We start from the raw sequence: 20,464 nt of genomic DNA on the forward strand, positions 1-20,464 counted from the left end.
ACTACGGTTTAGAATTAAAAAATTGTACACACGATAATGTTAAGCTTCTAATAAGCTGGGTTCCCAATTGTATTATATATAAAATATATTTACCTGAATTGTAACTTTTAATTTAGATATTTATACCTGTTACAAGTTAATTTTACCATATTAAATGCTCATTGGTGCTGGTATTAATATATTGGATGTTTCTCAACTTTTTGCCATTCTTAATTACCCATCTTTTATCCGTTATTGATTATCGTTATCAGAGAATCAGTCGGGTGAGTTATAATTAACAATAATGAAGATAATCATCCACAATATTCGATAGTTTTCAAGTATTTTTTAATATTCCGTATTCAATGTACAAATTACGGTATCAGCTTTTTACGGAAATGTACTCAAACATCCAAAGCATAAAGTATTTCTTTCTGTTTGGACGTTTGACAAAGATAAATGATCCAAGTGAATGTGTACAGAAGCAGAATGTCAAGTTTTTGCAGGATAAAAAACGTAAACATTCGATGACAATAATCATGGTTGCATAGTCAATCCTGTCAATTTTATATAACAAACTAAGAAAGGATTTGAATAATAACAATAAAATATAATTGTGGTGGTCCAGTGTCTTTATTTACAAAATCCGAACATTATGAATTAAACTTATCAAGTTAATAGACTGCAGACTGAGAGACAAGATACAAATACTTTGAACAAAAAGTGCTAATTGCGGTGTATTCCTTTGTCGTTATGTAAGATATTGCATTTTAGATTGACTATTCAACCATGTGTACACAAGTTCTATGCAAATACTGAAATATTTATTTCTCAACAGAATACCCAAACCGATTTCTTTATAGATAACCGAAATTAAGACTAAATTAGAAGAAACTTTTTTTTCCATCGACCAAAATATTTTCTTCGACTTGAAATTACAATTTCAAACTAGATCTTAGCGGCGAAACAGGCTTCTGCATTCATTCAGTTGTCTGTCAGGTCGTAAAAAATCTTTCACACCTCACTCCTCCAAATCAGATACATTTCAATGCATACAAGTGTTACATGCATTGAAATGCATACAAATGTAAAAGTAAACTTTACTGAGAAAGCCTCATTGTCTCAATGTCTGTAGTAATGAAAATGCACTCTTTCAAGTTTTGAATATCGTCGCATCATCTATTAGATTTCATTTGTAAATGAAATACAACAACTTAGATGACGAGATCGAATAACCTCAGCCGTAGTTCACTCACTCGTCATTTTGACTCTTGGACTTCCTTTTCTTCTTCTTTTTGGGTACGTCATCGTCGACCTCAGCTTCGACTGTACCATTGTCAACCGCAGCTCCGTTCGAATTGCCATTTTCGATATTTTCGCTCTTTCTTTTCTTGTCCTTTTTCTTTTTCTTTTTTGGAGACTCTTCCTCAGCAGCGACGACAACTTGTGCAGCCTCTTCCAGCGCCTCTTTCATGACGTCTATGTTCTTCTTGGGCACGTCCCCTGTCTCATAGAATTTCAGCCTGTCCTCGACTTGCTGGCGCAATTTCTCGCCAAATATACTGGACGGGGTGTCTGTGAAACAGTCGATTCTAGACGCGATGGAACACTTGTTTGCCAGGTATCTCGAAATTCTTCCCTTATTTTTGGCACCTGCCCTTCCAATGAACGTCGAATGAAACAGCAACCCGTACTTAGGGGTATTTCCTTTAGTTTTCAATGCTCTGAAAAGAGCCTTCTCGGCACCCAAAATCTGGACCGTTGACGCGGGATACTTTGCCAAATTCGTCAGAGACCCTGCGTGCGCGATCAGTCGAGCCCCGACTTGATCGCCGATTAGAGTTGCTAGATTCGGAGCGACACCAGCCATTTTACACCTCAAGTATTCGGCCAGCTGTTTTCTATAGTCGGCCAAAGCGATTACTCGTCCAGCAAACATTTCTATATTTAGAAGATCAACAGGGCTGATGTCCATTCCCATAGAAGATTTCGACGCGTCAATTATAGCCTGAGCTTTTGCACTATCCATTACAATTTCTTCGAGTGCTTCGAGTTTCTCCTCGGTTAATTCCTTGCGATTTTTTATAAGTTGCGCTACCTTGGCGAAGAGGTAATTTTCGGGTACAATTTTCACAAGCTCTGGAAAGTGGTAGCTGTACCACTCGCTGTTCACGGTAATGAATGAACAAAGATCAGTATTATACAATTAAGTCAAATAATTATTTTGTAATCTGATCACCGATACATTTCTAGTAACGTTTCGATGGGTGACAAAATTTTACACGTTTTAATGATTTTTTGAGAAATGTAATTCATCTAATGAGTAAATTTTGATTTAGTTTATCTATTAACAGAGTTAAAAACAGTTGAACCATTGATTTGATTTTAGTCATCCGGTATTGTAATTTTACAGTACAATGAAGAAATTTTACCAACAAAATTTCTCAACCGAGTTCTTTATAATCATGATTTCATTTGAATATTTGCTCACTGGAATGAAACCAATATACCGAATGCATACAGAAAAGGAGGAGATTCCAACTGGCTAATAAATCAAATCAACTCAACAAAAAATTATTGATCTAGAACATAATTTCTGATTGGCAATAAACAAACGAATAAGGTTTTCAGAAAGCCAAAAAGTTTGTTTGAATCACAGATTACGCGACTGTTAATTATGAAAATCAATGTTTGTAAGGTGATTATAACATGAATGGAATCGTGAATCTTTTGAAACGGTTGGTAAAATGAAACGATCTCCATGAAATATATTACTCACCGTATACGCATGCTGAATGTGTTGACGTCCTTGTCGAGTTGATCAAGGAGCGCTATGCTCTGAATAATCATATTGTCTACCCTGTGTACGTTGAACTTGACTTTAGCCCTTGAATAGCTGTGTCCTAAACCAAGTTGGGCAACGCCAGAGCTTTTTGCTGTAAATCCCTTGACGAGATTGTGAAAATGATAGCGTATGCCTCGGATAAGTTCTGGCACAACGCCGGTATGATCGCACTTCACATCCAAAGCTTCGGCGATGCTCGCGCCAAGTTTAGGATCGGCGACGCCGAGAATGAGCTTTTTTCTCTTGCTAGGCAAACTTGAGTCTAGGAACAGTTTCAGGTCGTTCGGCACTACGCCTTCTGATATGCTGTTTACATTCTCTAGAGCAGCGAGAGCAGTCTTGAAAGGCAAGAAACCGACCAACTTGACAACTCCATGAAAACGGCCCAAATCTGTTACCGACTCTTCGACTTGGGGCAAGAGAATGCCGACTTCTTCAAATTCCTTAACGCTGAACAAGGCGTAGCCCGCAGCATGTTCAAACAGGACGCAGAGCTTCGACTGTAAGAATTAACAAAAGATATCGAACAATTCGTTGTTGTTTTGTTTCCGAAAATCATTCTTCGCCAGTCGTTTCGTCGAATATCTCACAAGTGACGCGGCTTTGATACGAGATTGACTTTGATAGAAGAAAACGATTTTGGGAACAATTATTTGAACTTAGAAGTAAGTGAAACAGTTTGAAAATTGTGTAATGATTTTGGTGTAACAGTTTTTCGGGCCCGAAACGAATCACGAGGGATGATATTGTTTACCTATCATGATCCGTCTCATGGTGAATTACAGAATAAAGTTATTCGTCGGACTTTAGTGATATTATATAGTTTTGCAAATTCTGATGCTTCTTACCATTTTTTAATCACATTCGTGCACTATTAAACAAGTAAAATGCTATCGGAGATTTCACACACGACACATAGCCTCTACACGGCCATGTGCACGGGAAGTGAGTTTGACGCCATTTTAAAAACTTTTAGCTCTCAGCTCTCACATCACGGAGCAATCAAGATAGACAGTCATTTGTTTCGCAAATACATGGTATAGAGTTCAGCGGGCCGCCATTAGAGCGCGAGACGAGCAGTATGGCTGAACTTTTGAATCAAATGCTATGTAAAAGTCGATGGCAAATACTGACGAATATACGTGTAGTATCGTTCAATGATTCTCGTAAAAGTATTTTATCGTACTTGTGGTCAATTTAGAGGGTTGCCGTATCCGCTAATACATCGTAAGTAATGTCGTGGTTATGCAAAGCTGCGGTAACCTTTACCTGGAAAACAACGGCAGAATACGTGTTCTTCGATGATTGAACCGACACACAATTTTTCATGAAGATTTTAAGTACCGTCGATTTTAACAGGTAGGTGTATTGCTTTCATCGATTTTCTTTTCTCTTTTATCGAAGCCAGAGAAATATTCGATGGCTCGATGAGGGATTTTCTCTTGTTATTGGTTGCATTGAATTTAAATAAAATGGCCGGCCGCCAAGACTGATTGTAAGAAAATGAGTATGGCTAATTGGACTTTGAACACATTTTTGTCTTACTGCTAAAAATTAATGTGGAAACAATTGATCTTGAAAACATTAAAATGATTTTTCTATTTTCTACTTGATTTTATCAGAATAAGTTACAGCCTAGTACTGTAGAATTTTGAATCAAAAGCAAATATTATGATTACGTTGTTGGAAATTTATTTTCGAATATGACACGAGTTTCGAATGAGATGAAAATTAGTTTCCTGGTTTTGATTGACGATACCCAGTACCGTGGAAAACATGACTCTCTAACCTCATTCTTTTCACAAAAACGTTAATAAATGAAGACAAATTCTGACTATTGATATCTGTTTATTTAAATTCAATAAATTAGATATGCTCATTTCCACACCACTGTAAGCAGTAGAGCATCCGGTGCGCTTTTTTTTACGTGGTATCCCCAGTAGGCCTATTCCACGACGAAGAATTGTAAAATTGACCTTAGTTTTTCGTAGATTTTCGGTATGATTATTTTTATAATTGTTAATTCGTCATTCGTATAGTAGAGTCGGTTGAATTTAACTACGAGATAAATTGGACAGTTCTATAGGAAGCACATTTCTTCTCGTATACTTTCCTGTAGAACAGTTCAATTCATTTGGTAGTTCAATTTAATCTACTGTACTATATGTAGTTTGTTTGCTAATTGCCCATTATGGATAAAAATATGATTGTTTTTTATGATAGATGATCGAAATAATTTTTTTTTTTTCGACAAGCCAACAAATTGTTGGCTATAGACACAGCTAAAACGGACAAAGGAGTAATAGTAATAAGTTGCGGTGAGGAAAAATTGTTATTAGCGAAAAATGAAAAAATTATTGAGCTAAAACAGACAAAGGTGTAATTACCTAAATCAGACAAAAGGTTTGACTAACCGAACCAGAAAACAAGCCGAAACAGACAAAAGTTCAATTAGCTGAAACAGACAAAAGTTCAATCAGCTGAAACAGACAAAAATTTAATCAGCTGAAACAGACAAAAGTTCGATTAGCTGTAACAGACAAAATTTTGATCAGCTGAAACATACGAAGGTTTTATTAACTGAAATAGACAATGTTTTAATCAACTGAAACAGACAAAAAATTGATTAGCTGAAACAGACAAAAAATTTAATTAGCTGAAACAGATAAAAGTTTGATTAACCGAAACAGACAATAGTTTCATTAGCCGAAATAGACAAAAGTTTAATTAGCTGAAATAGACAAAAGTTCGATTAGCTGTAACAGAAAAAATTTTGATTAGCTGTAACAGACAAAAGTTTAATCAGCTGAAACAGACAAAAGTTTAATTAGCTGAAACAGACAAAGGTTCGATTAGCTGTAACAGACAAAATTTTGATCAGCTGAAACATACAAAAGTTTTATTAACTGAAATAGACAATATTTTAATCAACTGAAACAGACAAAAGATTGATTAGCTGAAACAGACAAAAAATTTAATTAGCTGAAACAGATAAAAGTTTGATTAACCGAAACAGACAACAGTTTCATTAGCTGAAATAGACAAAAGTTCGATTAACTGTAACAGAAAAAATTTTGATTAGCTGTAACAGACAAAATTTCGATTAGCTGAAAAATACAAAGGTTTTATTAACTGAAATGGACAATGGTTTAATCAACTGAATCAGATAAAGTATCAGCTGAAACACACAAAGGTTTTATTAACTGCAATAGAGAATGGTTTAATCAACTGAAACAGATAAAGTATCAGCTGAAACACACAAAGGTTTTATTAACTGCAATAGAGAATGGTTTAATCAACTGAAACAGACAAAAGGTCGATTAGCTGAAACATACAAAGATTTAATTAGCTGAAACAGACAAAGCTTTGATTAGTTGAAACAGAAAAGGTTTGATTGGCTGAAACAGACAAAGGTTTGATTAGCTGAAAGAAACACAAGTTTTCTTTGCTGAAACAGACAAACGTTTGATTAGCTGAAGGAAATGAAGGTACGATTAGTGCAATGACATAAGTCTGTACACTGACAAAGAAAAATATCAAGTGTACAACATGATATTCGCTTCAATGTTTATTGCTTCGATTATTAATTCTAATAATGAAAAAAAGAAATTCTAAATTTTTTGACTCAAAAATCATTTGATTTTGAATATTTGTCACCGTAGATATATTCCATAAATTCTTACGCTAAGATTCTTCACTTTCACTACACACTCTCGCAATTTTTGTCCTTGCGCGGTGAGCGCTAGCTTTTAAAAGCCGCGCTTTCTTTCAGAATCCAAAAGTATCAAGTCCGCGCGCAAAAGGCGTCGTCGAACTTGAAAACTTCATTATTCGTAATAAAATTGACTGAAAAGTTGAAACAAAGCTCAGCACATCGAGAGTGCTTGACTTTTTCGTACGTGTGCAAAACCGAGGGGCACAAAGTGCGTTTGATTCCCGTTATTAATCGACGCGCAAAAAGGCGCGATTGATTAATTAGTCAAAAAATGTTTAATATATCTAGGACTTGTCGCAAAAATTCTGTAGAAATCCAATCCGCATCTGCGTCTTTTTGAATTAGATACATTGTGATGCGGATTGTTGTTCTCAGATACGAATCAAGTCCGGGAGGGAGGTTGGAAGGCATACATTATTGTGTGGCGTGACGGTCGGCGGTCCTCTTCGACGCGACGTCTTCGAGCTCAGCATCTCTCCCCATCTAGCGTACCACGGAACGCGATAGATGGTCCAGAGATGCGTTTTGCCCATTCAAACGATCACAGACATCAATTAAATGGAGTAAAGATCAATGATGGGTAAATATTTAAATCGAATAACGGTTAAAAAATGTTTCCAGTGTGATAAGAAATGGAAAATTCAATCTCGTTGATATTCAAATGCTTACAAATGGTCGAGAGACTCGAATACGGAGTCTTTTGGAAGAAAAAATTTCTGTGTTCGTTTGACGCTGTTGATTACAAAAGTTAGTAACATCACGGTACATACATCGCGACCTTCCTACCCTCGCCTGTTTCCCAACGAAACCACCCAACGGAAAAGAGACAATCACACACTCATGCATAAACCCCGCGACGGATCCCAAAACGACCACCTACCTACCCGGTTACCTATATTCGATCTAAGCGATTTTCCATTTTTTCCAACACACATCATCCTTCGTCATTTGCGCCGTGGTCACTGTGACTTACTTTTTCGTCGGTTACCTGTAGGGAGCAAAATGTTTTTGTACCATAGTCAGCCTGCTCACGATACAGTATCGTGGTGGTATCCTACCAATTCTAATATTGTATGTATTATTCTAGTGAATGCTAGCAGACTATCGGTACATCAACCTTTTGTAAAATGGATTAGAAACATCCTGTATGCTAATCAGCATTTTTCTAAACGAGCTAAGCCTGCAGTTGATCAATACATTCTGGTTGTAAAAAAATTGAATACAATTTAATATATAACAGGCAATTACGTTGTGTTATGTCAGATTATGAAATTTCATGGATTCAACAGAAAAGTGAATATGTTTAGACCTCAGGTGAAACCAACACTTAAACGACGTCATTGGTAAATTCAAATGTACGTTATTAGATCATTAGCTGAACACGATTCAATCTCGCGAATGTCGAGTAAGCAATGGTTACCTGTCGCGATGCTCATTCCACTTTCAGTAACGTGCACAAGTTTTAACTTTAAGTAGGCTATGGTAGAATAAATTCCAAAAAAAAAGTGATTAATTTGAAAGTCAAGTCACATCGTTACGATCGCGAATGAGCCTATCCATGCAGCTAAGAAATCGAAGATCTGTATCAGAATTGTTACCGCCACGCCACGTGACAGAGGAATCCCGGGGAAATACCCGTAACCTGAACACATGCAAACTCACCAACGTTGCCAAGCAATGGAGCAGTTACTCGGATGTCTCTGCTTAATTCTGGAAAAAACAAGAAAAGTAAACTTAATTAATCTGGATTTTAAATTCTCAGATTGAGTACTACTGTTGCTTCTTTTCATATTTGTTCACCGTGTTCATCGTATTCAAATTTACCAAGAATTATCAAACAATGATAAAATAAGCATTCTTACCTCCTCTGGGTTGCTCCAAGTATAGTTTAGATGTAGTAGGTAGTCCTCGTAGCATCTCAGGTTGGATCGTGAAACGACGCACTTTATACACTGCAATAAGAACGTAACAGAATATTACTAAAACAATATACTTGGATTAGATTTTATATCACCACGGCTTCTCCGTGTAAAAAATATTATGTTCTTGTGGGTGAAACTGGCTTGACATGCCTTATTTTGGAGGGTGGTTAAGATACCTTCCTCGAAAGTATAACGTAAAGGCTGAAGCCGCGCGCAAGAATTCAGAAATTGCGACGTGAAACTCACCTTCACTGTTTGCAGTCTGGTATTCCAATGTCAATAACGCGGTTAGTCGTTCAGCAAATCTTCCGCGACTCGTGTAGTAATTAACAAACACACCAGTTTGATCCGAATACACCGATCAAATTACGTGGCACTGCTTGAACAGCGTAGTCTGAATTCTCGAGCTGCTTAAAACCGACTGACTGAGTAACGCCGGACGAAGATCGCTCGTAAGAAACTTTTGACCGGTTGAAGTGAGCCGCGCATGCTCAATGCGTGCGACGAGGTACAATGTTTACCGAATTGCGGTTACTCGCGGTCTTGGACGCACTATTTTGAAACGTAGAAGGTATTCGTTGATCCGTATTTCATTCAACGGCGTAATAATCACCCGAGTACAGACCAAAATATTGTTATTCCTTTCAAGTGCGATCTGCGTAGAACCGCGTAGCTGTTACCGAAGAGATTAGAGAGTCAGCTTCTACCGATTATGGAGAGACGTAACGAGAGCAAGTCCGGACTCGCCGACGCTCGAACTTCATCTACGCTTCATCAGCCGATCGATCTCTTTCTCGTATCGCGCATGCGCAGTTTGTTCAGATACCGAGCGTCGAATCAACGCGTCCGACGTAACTCGCGTATGGCAAGCTCGTGCGTAAAAACACAAAATCTCACGTCGTGTGATTTTAATCGTGTTGTTTGGGTCCGTCGTGTTGTGTGATGAATGCATTTGTCTTATAGTGACATACTGTTATTGATATGTGTGACCTACAGTGAGTTATTTACGGTGAGATAAACAAGCCATTCTGAATGAAGGAACACGCGCAGTATCACAAAGGTAATGTTTGTGTCATATATAATGCAATCTCTGAATGAGCCGAACTCGATCTGTACAGTTACAAGGCAGGTGGTAATCAAATGAATTTTACACTTAGAAATTATGTGTGTTTTTGTTATAGACAATTTATTTTGAATGCTTTTCTACGAAATTAGTGTAACAGATTGTGTTTTTTTCTTAGTAGCCAATTTAACATTTCCATTTGTTGATCTTAATCCATATCGATACAATGTTGTAAGATCAAATATATGACGATGCCAAAATGTCGAAAAAAGGTGTTTAGTAACTTTGACGAAAAAAAAATTCTACGCGAAAAGGATATAAGACCACAATTAGAAACATGTATAAAACTATGAAAAATTATACATTATACAATTAAAAGCTGAGAATAGAAACTCCCTATTTTTTCTTCTCTCGGCTTGGAATCCATTGCAATCAGTTTTTTCATGCAGCGTCTCAACTAGTTGATCTGCATATTTTACAATGTGTCGCCATTATTTCAGTGACAAGATTTACAGTCACAGCTTCATTCGCTGAAACGATCAATTTCATCACGACAGTTTGATAATGTTTATAATAAATCTCTTTTAGTCAATCGTATGTTTGGTATATTTGTACATTAATGTAACTTCCGTCACTCTTCTATTTCACTAATTTTATGACAGCTGATAAAAGAAATGTTTCATCAAATATTTTCCTTTATGATTCTGGTGTTATTATAACAATGGCTGAAAAATATCTATTCAAAGAGAAAGTATAACGAGCTTTTATGTTCATTTTGATGTTAGAAATGCAATCCAATAACAATACTTTTTCTTTCTCATTTTTCTTATTCATCTTTTGAAGTTATGAAATGTCCATATTCTAATAGGTGCCAAAAATCTTGCTATATTTCATAAGATATTTCTCAATTTTTTCAGATTTTAGAATGAGCTTTTTTTCAACTTTTTCAATCATACTTCAGATACGCTGGGTCGAAAAATTCTGAAAAAATTGCGATTGCGTTTTTCGTCATTTACTTTCACATACAAAATTATAAAGCCAATCTGAGACTCGACGTAGAATCTTCATCGAGATGTCATGAAATGCCCTACCTGTGTTGAACTGCATCAAAAACTAAAAGTCATTTCTATTTCTTGTCACTCTGCAGCAGAGCGTATTTTTGCAGAACAATATATTTTATAAATTATATCCATCAACGTATATTTGCTACTGCTTTACGTTCTTCTTTATGCTCTTCTCATATATTGGTCTGATCTTTTGTGTGAATCAAGTATTTCCTGGTGGAAAAATTTATACGAAAGACTATTGAAAAGTGCTGCGCAAAATTAGTTGTTAGTCGACTAATATTTCCCGTAAAAATTTGCATATTTCTGAAAAAGTTTAGTCTTACGCTAACTAGTATCTTGACAACACGCTTAGCTGTCAAACTATGCAAATCTGAAATAAAAATTTAACGAGCATTATTTTACATAGTTTTGCAACTAAAAGTATTATGAAAATGCCAGTTCACGTACATCCACGTTTGTTTGACCTAAATATGCAAAATTCTACACGATGTAGTTATATTTCACAAACAACTAACAACTACTTTTTCCCACCTGAATTCTGATCTAGTTTTCAGTAAGATCGATCACAGTACTTTTACGTGAAATTTTTCACCAATCTGAATGTTAGCGTGAGCATAAATTCATCTACTAAACGTTTTCTAGTTTATATCGACAAAAATATAGCCCTACGAGCTTTGAATACTCAGCCTTGCCTTCGCACCGCGCGAAAAACTAAAAATATAATTCGCGCGTTCTGTGCTGTACGAACATGCGTAGGTGTATTTTATTTGCTTGTGTCGTTCCGTTGCTGATTGTGAGTGCCGACCGCGCTCAAGGCTAATGAAGGAGAAATGAAATGTTCGGTCTTCCATCTTTCTCGCACTCGAGCTCACAAACCTCAAGTTCAATGCGCGTAACCGATAAGACAACGACTGGTTTATCCCACACCAATGGATAATATCTGGATTAAGTTCATCGAGGAGAAAGCAGACGAAGAAAGAGACAACTGGACTTGCTTTAGTCAACGCGATATAAGCGCTGTTCCATGTCAAATTTGCAACATCACCACTCCGTTTTCCTCATTTCTGTTTAAAGTGATGGCACGCCACTTGATGATTAACATTGAATTAAATCATCGCCACTGATTTCGTAATGACCACATTGTGTAGCCGGTGCACATTCAAGTGCATATTCAGGGTAAGTTCAAACGTGATAATTTCAAGACGCGCGGGAAACTTGTTCAAATTGGGATTTGAAAGTAGAAATTGCTAGAATTTCAACCATTCTAACCTTACTTTTTTGTCAATTTGGTGTTACTTTTTTTTATGCAATATGTTATGAAAGTTACTGGCCTTCTGTGAATTACGTGAAAATATGCGGGAGCTTATAAGTATTTTAACATCGCATTTTTTTGCTCTTGCAATGAACGGATAAATTTTCGTTTGCAACTAAGTTTACCAAGAATACAAGTAAGGTTTATTTATTTTACGTCATACTTCAAGAGTCAAAAGAAGAAGGTCGTAAGTACAACGTTGAAAGCGTTGTTGTACGACCTTTTCTTACTTCCGAATAAAAAAACGACTGAAATAGACGGTAGTCTCAGATCTCAATGACTTTCTTGAATCATTTTTTTTTTTTTTGTAATAAAAATTTAGTTCATAATCTCAAATTTTTTACACATAAAAGAGGAAATTATAAAGTATTACGGAAAAATTTTTTGTTCGTTTTTTATGGTATATCTGGCTGATACGATTACGATCTCAACTTCCGTGCATCTGAAAAAAAAACAAACACAGAGATTATCAAAAAGTAAACTTGTAGCTATCGTTTGAAGCAGAATTATGCAAATTCGATTAAAAAAATAACGAAATGACGGAATTTTTAAATTTTTGATCTCTTTTTTTCAAACTTAAATTGGTGAAACTATGGATTAAATATGGATAAATAATTTTGACGGTGCTTCAGATAATAGCGACAAGTCTGTGTTTTGATAATCTCTTTACGGAAACGTAAAAAATAATTGAATTTCTAGTGAACTTTAATTTCTAACTCTCTACAGCTAACACTGATTTATAAGTAAATTAGTGCTTAATCGTTATAAACGATGTAAATACAAAAATGACTTCTAGTAAATCAAACTTTTCAATTTCAACTATCTTTTTTTAGTCCGATCATTGAAGGACGAAACGAATTTACGGAGGCCGAATATCCGTAGGTATGCAGAAGATTCGATAGTAGTACTAAAACGATTTTCGGGATGGCTAACAAGGACGAAAAAATCAGTGGCCAAGAGTTGGCTTTCATCAAAGATAATAAGTATGCGTCCAAGGGTGGACAGGACTGTTTGCGAGGTTTTATCTACCAGCTGAAGCTGTTGATGCTTTTCATGATACGCGGACTCCGGAAGGGTTACAAGTTTCGTCTGGCAACGGAGATGATGGCGGCCGAAGATTTCGACGACTTGATATTTGAGTATGAGACCGATGGCGATACCACATGCTGCAGTAAAATAGCTTACCGGTTTCTTCAAGCCAAGCACACCCAGAATGATGCGAAAGAAATCGATGCTGAGAATCTTTTCACAAGCAGTGACTTTAATTTGCAAAAGTACTTCAACTCCTACTGTAATATAAAGAGGCATTCTGTTTTGAGTCGCGGAATTTTGGATGATTTTATCATATACACTAACATCAATTTGAATGAGGAAAAACTAAAGGCCAAAGGCATTAGGCTTCTGCCCGTTAAACGACTCGATGAGTTTCTCGATGTAAAAACTCGAAGAAATCACGACAGGCGATACAAGTTTGACAGTGAAGAACCGTCGAAGATATATGAAAATTTAGCGTCAGAAGCTTACAACCTTGCGCAGATGTTGGTCGAGAAAGTTCTGAATTCAAAAAAGTTGAGTGTGGATACAGATCTTCTTAAAAAATACCGGACTGCGTTGACAGCAGAAGTTATCAGCATCAAGGATAGAACTTTGTCCGAAAATTTTATCGATGGCTCTGAGAACCTGTCCGAAAGGGGAAAATATTTTCGCGAGGTTTTTTACGCGCAGGTTTTGAAACAAAAAGGGTTACCGAACGATTACGACCGTCCGGAAGATTTGTGGAAGGAGATGAAAGACCAGTCGTTGAAATTATCCGAAGGTTTCATTTCGGACTACGAAATTGAAGACTCGGAAAAATTGTCCATGGAATTTAAAACTTTATTGAAAGACGCCAAAGTTGACCAAGTAATCAAAGTAGAATTGAATAAGAAAAATGCTTCCAAACAAGGAGGGAGAATAGTCATTGCTCTCAACATTGCACGCAATATTGTCACGCTTGATAAATACGTTTTGATTGAAAAAACCGATGACTTGTTTCAATTTAATCCAAACTTTTTGGATGACAGTATCAAGCAGCCTGCTGATATATTCAAGTTGAAAAAATCCTTGAAGTCTAAGCTTGGTAGTCAATACGGAGATCTTGATAAATACCAATTTGAAATGAAAAGTTTCACCAGAGTAAAGGAAGAGCAGCTACGTGCAAAGTGTGAACTACCTGAGGGTAAAATTGACGACAAAGAAATCGCTGGTTTTCTCGACAAGTTAATCTTTGCCGTTAAACAACCGAACGAAGTTGAGCTTGGCGAAATATTAACGCGGGAAATGAGTGAGGATGACACGTTCAATTTACTCGATGCCGATTTGGTCACTCATCGTTTCGAACAAAAGATGCGAGAATGGTTTTTGGACAGAAAAGGAACGTTCATGTCGATGGAGGAGGGCCGAGACTTGATCAGCAGTATCAGAGAAAAGGTCAATACTCTGATGATTTCTGGGATAAGCTTGGCGTATCCGGAGGAGCTTGAAGAATATGGCATAGAATTTGACAACGTGAACGAGGAGTTGGTGAAATTTTTGTCCTCCGACGCTGCCCGTGATCCAAATTTAGCTCTGAGCTTGATTACCAAAGGGGAAACTTTGCCAGCTGCAATTCAAGTTCACAAAGCTGTGAAACAATGTAATAAGTATCGAAAGCAAGACAGCGTTATATTCATACGTCAAGAAACACTGATACGTCTTAAAATCAGAGAACGAGTGATCGATGCATTTAAATCGCTGGGTAGTTACGAATTATTAGTGATAGTATGTAAATCGTCGGATGAGCTGGTGATGCATAAATTGTCCAAGTTTTACCAGAAGTTAAGTACAATAATTCAAAAAAACAATACCAAGAAATTGATTCTTGTTACTGGAACGGAGGTACTTTTGAATAACTGCAGCAAAAATATTGATTGTAACGTCGGTTTTAATGATTTTACGATAAATTCACAACAAGAATTGCTTAATAAACAGGTCATCAATTTGCAAGGTCGAAAAGAGAGATCAAGTTTTGGAAACTTGTTACGAATTTCTAGATTAGATGAGATCGATTCGGTCAAGAAAGCCCAATTACAAGATACATTATTAAAATCAAGCACGTTAGTCAAGCTTATTGGTGGCGAGGAGATAAAGATCGGAAATGAGTTGAAAGGATTGGGCGAAGTGGATGATTATTACATAACTCGTTCAGTTAACTTACAAGTCATCATCAGAACTGACATTTTCAGATCAGATCAGACATCCGATCTATTCGCTATTGGCCATGCCGACAATAAATCTTGGCAGAAATTCCAGATTAGAGGTGTCGGGATTGAATCTTCTGATGAAATCGAGCCGTGGAATCGATACTCGCATAAATTCAAAGTTCTAAATGATGGCCAAGAGAACGAACAGTTTGAGAGGTTGTGTACCGAGTATCCGAAACACGACGTTCATTGGCTCATGATGGGTAGCAGCGGACTACTTTGGGTGAAATCCCGAGGTAATATTACCACTTTGGTGAAACATAGAGATGGTTCGGGTGATTATTACTGTTCGTACGATCACTGTCAAGTTTGCAATGCAGCCACGAGGGTTTTGTCGGTGGATCAGCTGGCTAATCAGCATGAGCGGCCCGTAATCATTTCTAATACTGCTGGGATGGGTAAGACGATTATGTTCACTTATTTGGCGAGGAAGTTGGCAGATTATCCAGGAATGTGGGTGATCAAAATCAATTTAAACGATTTCACCGAAGTACTGTTGGAGGAGCTTCGCAGTCGAACTTTTCACGAAAATGACATTGTCGAAGCGATTGAATTTTTTGTGGATAAACTCTTGGTCCCTGAGACTGATTTGGAGAAAGCGATTTTCAAGAGACTCATCCAAGAGCCGGGTGGCGTAGGCTTGTTGCTTGATGGGTTCGACGAGATTAGCCCAGATTACGAGGAGGTAGTAACGGACTTGCTGAAGGCGTTCAAAAAATGTGACCTCAAGACAATGTTCATCGCCACCAGACCCCACATGCGAATCACGTTGGAAAACACACTTCAGATATTTTCCTGCTCGATTGAACCATTTTCTCAGAACGATCAGGTCGACTTCTTGGTGAGGTTTTGGGTGAAGGATTTCGGTAAATGTGATAACCGAGATGAGGTGCTGAATTGGTTAGATGACCGTGCCAAAGATTTGATAGCCAAGCTCGCGAAGACCATTTCTGACCCGCTGATGGAGTTCACCAGGATCCCACTACATATTAGGATGGTGGCAGAGGTCTTCTGTTATGATAAACAATGTGACTCTGAAGTATGCGAGGTATCTTTGACGTTGGACAGCGACGAATGGCAGTTTCCAGAAAGAATGAACATGGTTACATTGTACAAACGGTTCGTTGAGAGGAAGTACGGAATATTGTGTAACGAAAAGGACAAAGAAGACCATTCCAGGTTAGGTTCAAAAAAGAGAAGTGAGAAATTTTTTGAGACCGTTTTAGAATCTCATCAATTGTTAGCAATGAAGACATTGCTGAACGGTAAAGATCTTTCGATGTTGCGGGTGTCGCGGCGGGATATAAAAAAAGCAGAAGACTTAATAATCGACATTAACGACGGAAACGAGCGAACTGGAATCGTGACTCAAATTGTCGATGGCAAACCGCAGTACATCCATCGAACTATCATGGAGTATTTTGTTGCTACTTATCTAATAAACGTTCTCAAGTATGCTGAAGAGGATAAAGATTGTCCGAATCGAAAGTTGCGGACATTCATATTGAAGCAAATTCTAACCCAGCCAGAGTACGATATTATTCGCGCATTCTTTAACGACTTGTTAAACGAGGTACACGCGACATATGACGTTTGTCACTGGAAAGCAGAACCAGATGACTACAGTAACGAAAATCGCAGAACACTTTTTCACATAGCTGCTATGGAAGGCAATCATCAGATCATGAGATTCTTCCTAGTTCGTTTGGGAAAGAACACTAGGACTCGGCAGCAAATAGCCAACATGAAAAGCAACTTTGGTGAGGTAGCACTGCACTTGATATTCGCAGATCGCTGGGATGGACTGCGCTGCAGACGTTCCGACGCGAATGACTTGCAGATAATAAAATGGTTGCTCGAAAACGGAGCGGATGTCAACGCCGTTGACATGGTGTCACGTACGCCAATGCGCCGAGCTTTGATCGCTGGAAAAGTCGAGGCTCTGAAGTTAATGGCAAAAAATCAAATCATCGATGTTGAAGCTCGAGATAAGTCGGCGACGACATTTGAGCAAGGACTTGCGGAAACTCGGGAATGGCAATTGGTGACGAGCTTGTTAAATGAGCTGGGTGCCGGTACCAACGAACTGGATGATTTAGGAAGATTGGATATACTGAGATGGCTGGTGAAGAACCATATTGCAGATATTAACGTTCGGGATACATCGGGAAAAACATTGCAGCACGTCGCAGCTGCTCGTAAAAACTTCACAGTCCTAAAGTGGCTGGTGGTGGAACGAGGTGCCGATCTTCACGCTCGAGATGATTTTGGCAATACAGTGCTGCATACGGCTGTTGCTCGCTGGAGCTTGGCCGACATTAAGTGGCTGGTCGAAGAGCTAGGCGCAGATCTAGACACTCGTAATAATGACGGCAGCACAATTCAGCACAGCGCAGCTGCATCTGGAAGGTGGGAAATACTGAGGTGGCTAGTGGAGGAGAAGGGTGCTGATGTCAACGTTCGAGACGACATGGGGAGAACTTTACAGCATAATGCTGTCTTGGTCAACTTAAGCATGTTGAAATGGCTAGTAGAAAAACACGGCGCCAATACGAACGTTCGGGATCATTCAGGGAACACATTGCAGCACGAGGCTGTAACTCTCCGTAACTTGAGCACATTGAAGTGGCTAGTGGAAGAGCGAGGTGCCGATGTTTATGCTCATGATGCGACAGGTCGGACAATACAGCATGTTGCTGTCCAGCGGCAGAAGTTAGAGGTGCTTAATTATCTAGTGGAAGAGCGAGGTGCCGACCCTAACGTGTGGGATAATTCTGGAAGGACATTGCAGCACTACGCAGCGAAATTCGGTGAATTGGAGATACTGAAGTGGCTTGTCGAAAATCACGGTGTCGATATCGAAGCTCGGGATCATTTGGGGAAAACAGTGCAACATGAGGCTGCTGAACATGGACAATCAGACGAACTTGAGTGGTTGGTAGAAAAGCAGAATGTCGATGTTAACGCTCAGGATTATTCGGGGATGACACTGATGCATTGGGCAGCTCAAAATTGGAACTGGGATGTAGTGAAGTGGCTGATAGAAGAACAGAATGCGGACGTTCATGTCGCAGACGAGTCAGGAAGGACGTTGCTTTATTGGGCTGCTCAACGTGAGAACTGGGAACTTGTAAAGTGGCTGGTCGAAGAACGAGGTGCCGATATTAACGCTTGGCACGACTCGGGGCGAACATTGCAGCATAAAGCTGCTTCGTACTACAACTTGGACGTGTTAAAGTGGCTGGTGGAGGAGAGTGGGGCCGATGTTGACGTTTGGGACGACTCAGGGAGAACGTTGCAGCACGAAGCAGCTGAAGCTGGAAAATTGAACATCCTCAAATGGCTGATAGAAGAGCGAGGTGTTGATATTAACGCTAGGGATAATTCGGGAAGTACATTGCAGCACAAGGCTGCGGCGTTCTTCGCCTTGGACGTGTTAAAGTGGCTTATAGAGGAACGGGGAGCTGATATTAACGTTCGCGATTATTCGGGAAGAACATTGCAGGACGTGGCCACCAAGGCTGGGCAACTAAATGTGGTAAAGTGGCTGGTGGAGAAGCAAGGCGTCGATGTAGAAGCTCGGAACAGTTTCGGAAGGACGTTGCATCACGAGGCTGCTTACCATCATCATTGGAAAATAGTTAAGTGGCTTGTAGAAAAGCACAGAGCTGATGTCAACATTCGCGACGATTCGGGGAGAACATTGCAGCACGAGGCTGCTTGTTACTGGCATTTGTACGCAATGAAGTGGCTTTTAAGAGACCGAGGAAGCGATATTAACGCTCGAGATTACTTGGGACGAACAGTACAGCACGCGGCAGCTGAAGCAGGGGAATTTACCATTCTAAGGTGGCTGGTGAACAATGAGGGGGTCGATATTAACGCTCGGGACTATTCAGGGAAAACGTTGCAGCATGAGGCTGCTAAGGCCGGGAAATTGAACATACTGAGATGGCTCGTTAGTCAGAAAGGTGTCGATGTTAATGCCTGCGATGATTTGGGTAGAACATTACAGCACGACGCGGCTGCGGCTGGGGAATTAGAGGTTCTTAGATGGCTGGTGAAAAGTCAAGGTGTTTATATCGATGCTCAGGATAAGTCAGGTAATACATTACGGCAGGAGGCTGTTATGTCTGGAAAATTGGAGGTCCTAAAATGGCTTGACGGACAGCAAGATTGCAGGTGATGTACCGATGATCTAGACATTGGAAATTGGTCTTGGAAAAAGGTCTGTGGAAACTATCGGTACAATTGTTTGTGCAGTGATGATTGTTTCCCTGTTCATATCCCACACCGCAAAACTGACATGAAAACCGTTTTGTAACTCAGAATAAATCCGTTACTTTGATCTCGCTGATGATGAGTAATTTTCAATTCATGATAAAGAGCATAACAAAAATGGTTTCTTCGCTAAGCTCGAAAATGTCATAAAATAAAATTATTGAAATTTCGATTTGAAATAAATTCCAGACTAATTCAGAAAGATCTATTTAAAATTCCCGACGGCATGATTGTTGTTACGCGAATGAAGACCTAGTTTTTTGCATTACTTAAAATTAGAAAATGAATCAGATCGTCAAATAGCAACATATATTATTAACCAAAATGCATTTACCGAATGGTAATATTTACTTATTAATTAACCTAAGCCAAAAATAGAAGTTTCTGGAAACTGTTACCAATTACGTTGTCAAATAAATTTAATTTTATAAATCGTTTTCTATAGCTCAACTCTCTGACAAAATGTAAGCCTTGTTGGATGTATTAAAATCCAAATGATTGTAGCTTTCTTCAGCGCACCGAATACACCAAATTTGAATTTCTCAAATCTGACTTTAGATTCTTGATCAGTCACCCAAAATAGCGTATGGTGCCAATTTTCATTAAAACCTGTTCATCCGTTCCCAATATATCATGTTTATTTTAGTTTATAGAGTATCATGAAAATAATTCGAAAATTACTGAACCGATCATTGCCAAAGTTTAATCAACACTAAGTTTGGAAAAGCTGCATCAATTGATACCAAAATCATCAAAGTCCAGTAACTCGTTCTCAAGATATCGCTGGAAAAAAATTTGATTAGATATGCACGCACGCGCACACATACACACGCACATGTCCATCTAAAGATCATTGGAGGTGATTCTCCAGGCCTTAAAACGTCGAGATCTAGTGAAAACTCAACTTTTCATAATCGGTATGATTACAATTAGTTCCTTTGTCTCTGAAAACGTAGAAATGCGCAGCTGAAAAAGAAAACGCAGAAAAAAAAACAGTGC

The 20,464-nt window shown here is 38.4% G+C and overlaps 2 protein-coding genes across 2 annotated transcripts; one reads left to right on the plus strand and one right to left on the minus strand.

Moving 5' to 3' along the window:
* Positions 1-1,071: 1,071 nt before the first annotated feature.
* On the minus strand, positions 1,072-3,828 carry LOC124301666 (nucleolar protein 56). The gene is made up of 3 exons (XM_046757026.1): positions 3,673-3,828; positions 2,759-3,324; positions 1,072-2,144 (listed from the first exon to the last, which is right to left on the minus strand). The coding sequence occupies exons 1-3, from the start codon at positions 3,673-3,675 to the stop codon at positions 1,232-1,234; spliced, it is 1,482 nt and encodes a 493-aa protein (XP_046612982.1). The 5' UTR covers positions 3,676-3,828; the 3' UTR covers positions 1,072-1,231.
* Positions 3,829-11,401: 7,573 nt separating this feature from the next.
* LOC124300553 (uncharacterized) lies at positions 11,402-20,012 on the plus strand. Its single transcript, XM_046754770.1, has 2 exons — positions 11,402-11,767; positions 12,737-20,012. The coding sequence occupies exon 2, from the start codon at positions 12,828-12,830 to the stop codon at positions 19,368-19,370; it is 6,543 nt and encodes a 2,180-aa protein (XP_046610726.1). The 5' UTR covers positions 11,402-11,767; positions 12,737-12,827; the 3' UTR covers positions 19,371-20,012.
* The last annotated feature ends 452 nt before the right edge of the window (positions 20,013-20,464 follow it).

This window comes from Neodiprion virginianus, chromosome 3 (assembly GCF_021901495.1).
Source record: "Neodiprion virginianus isolate iyNeoVirg1 chromosome 3, iyNeoVirg1.1, whole genome shotgun sequence".
NCBI lineage: Eukaryota > Metazoa > Arthropoda > Insecta > Hymenoptera > Diprionidae > Neodiprion > Neodiprion virginianus.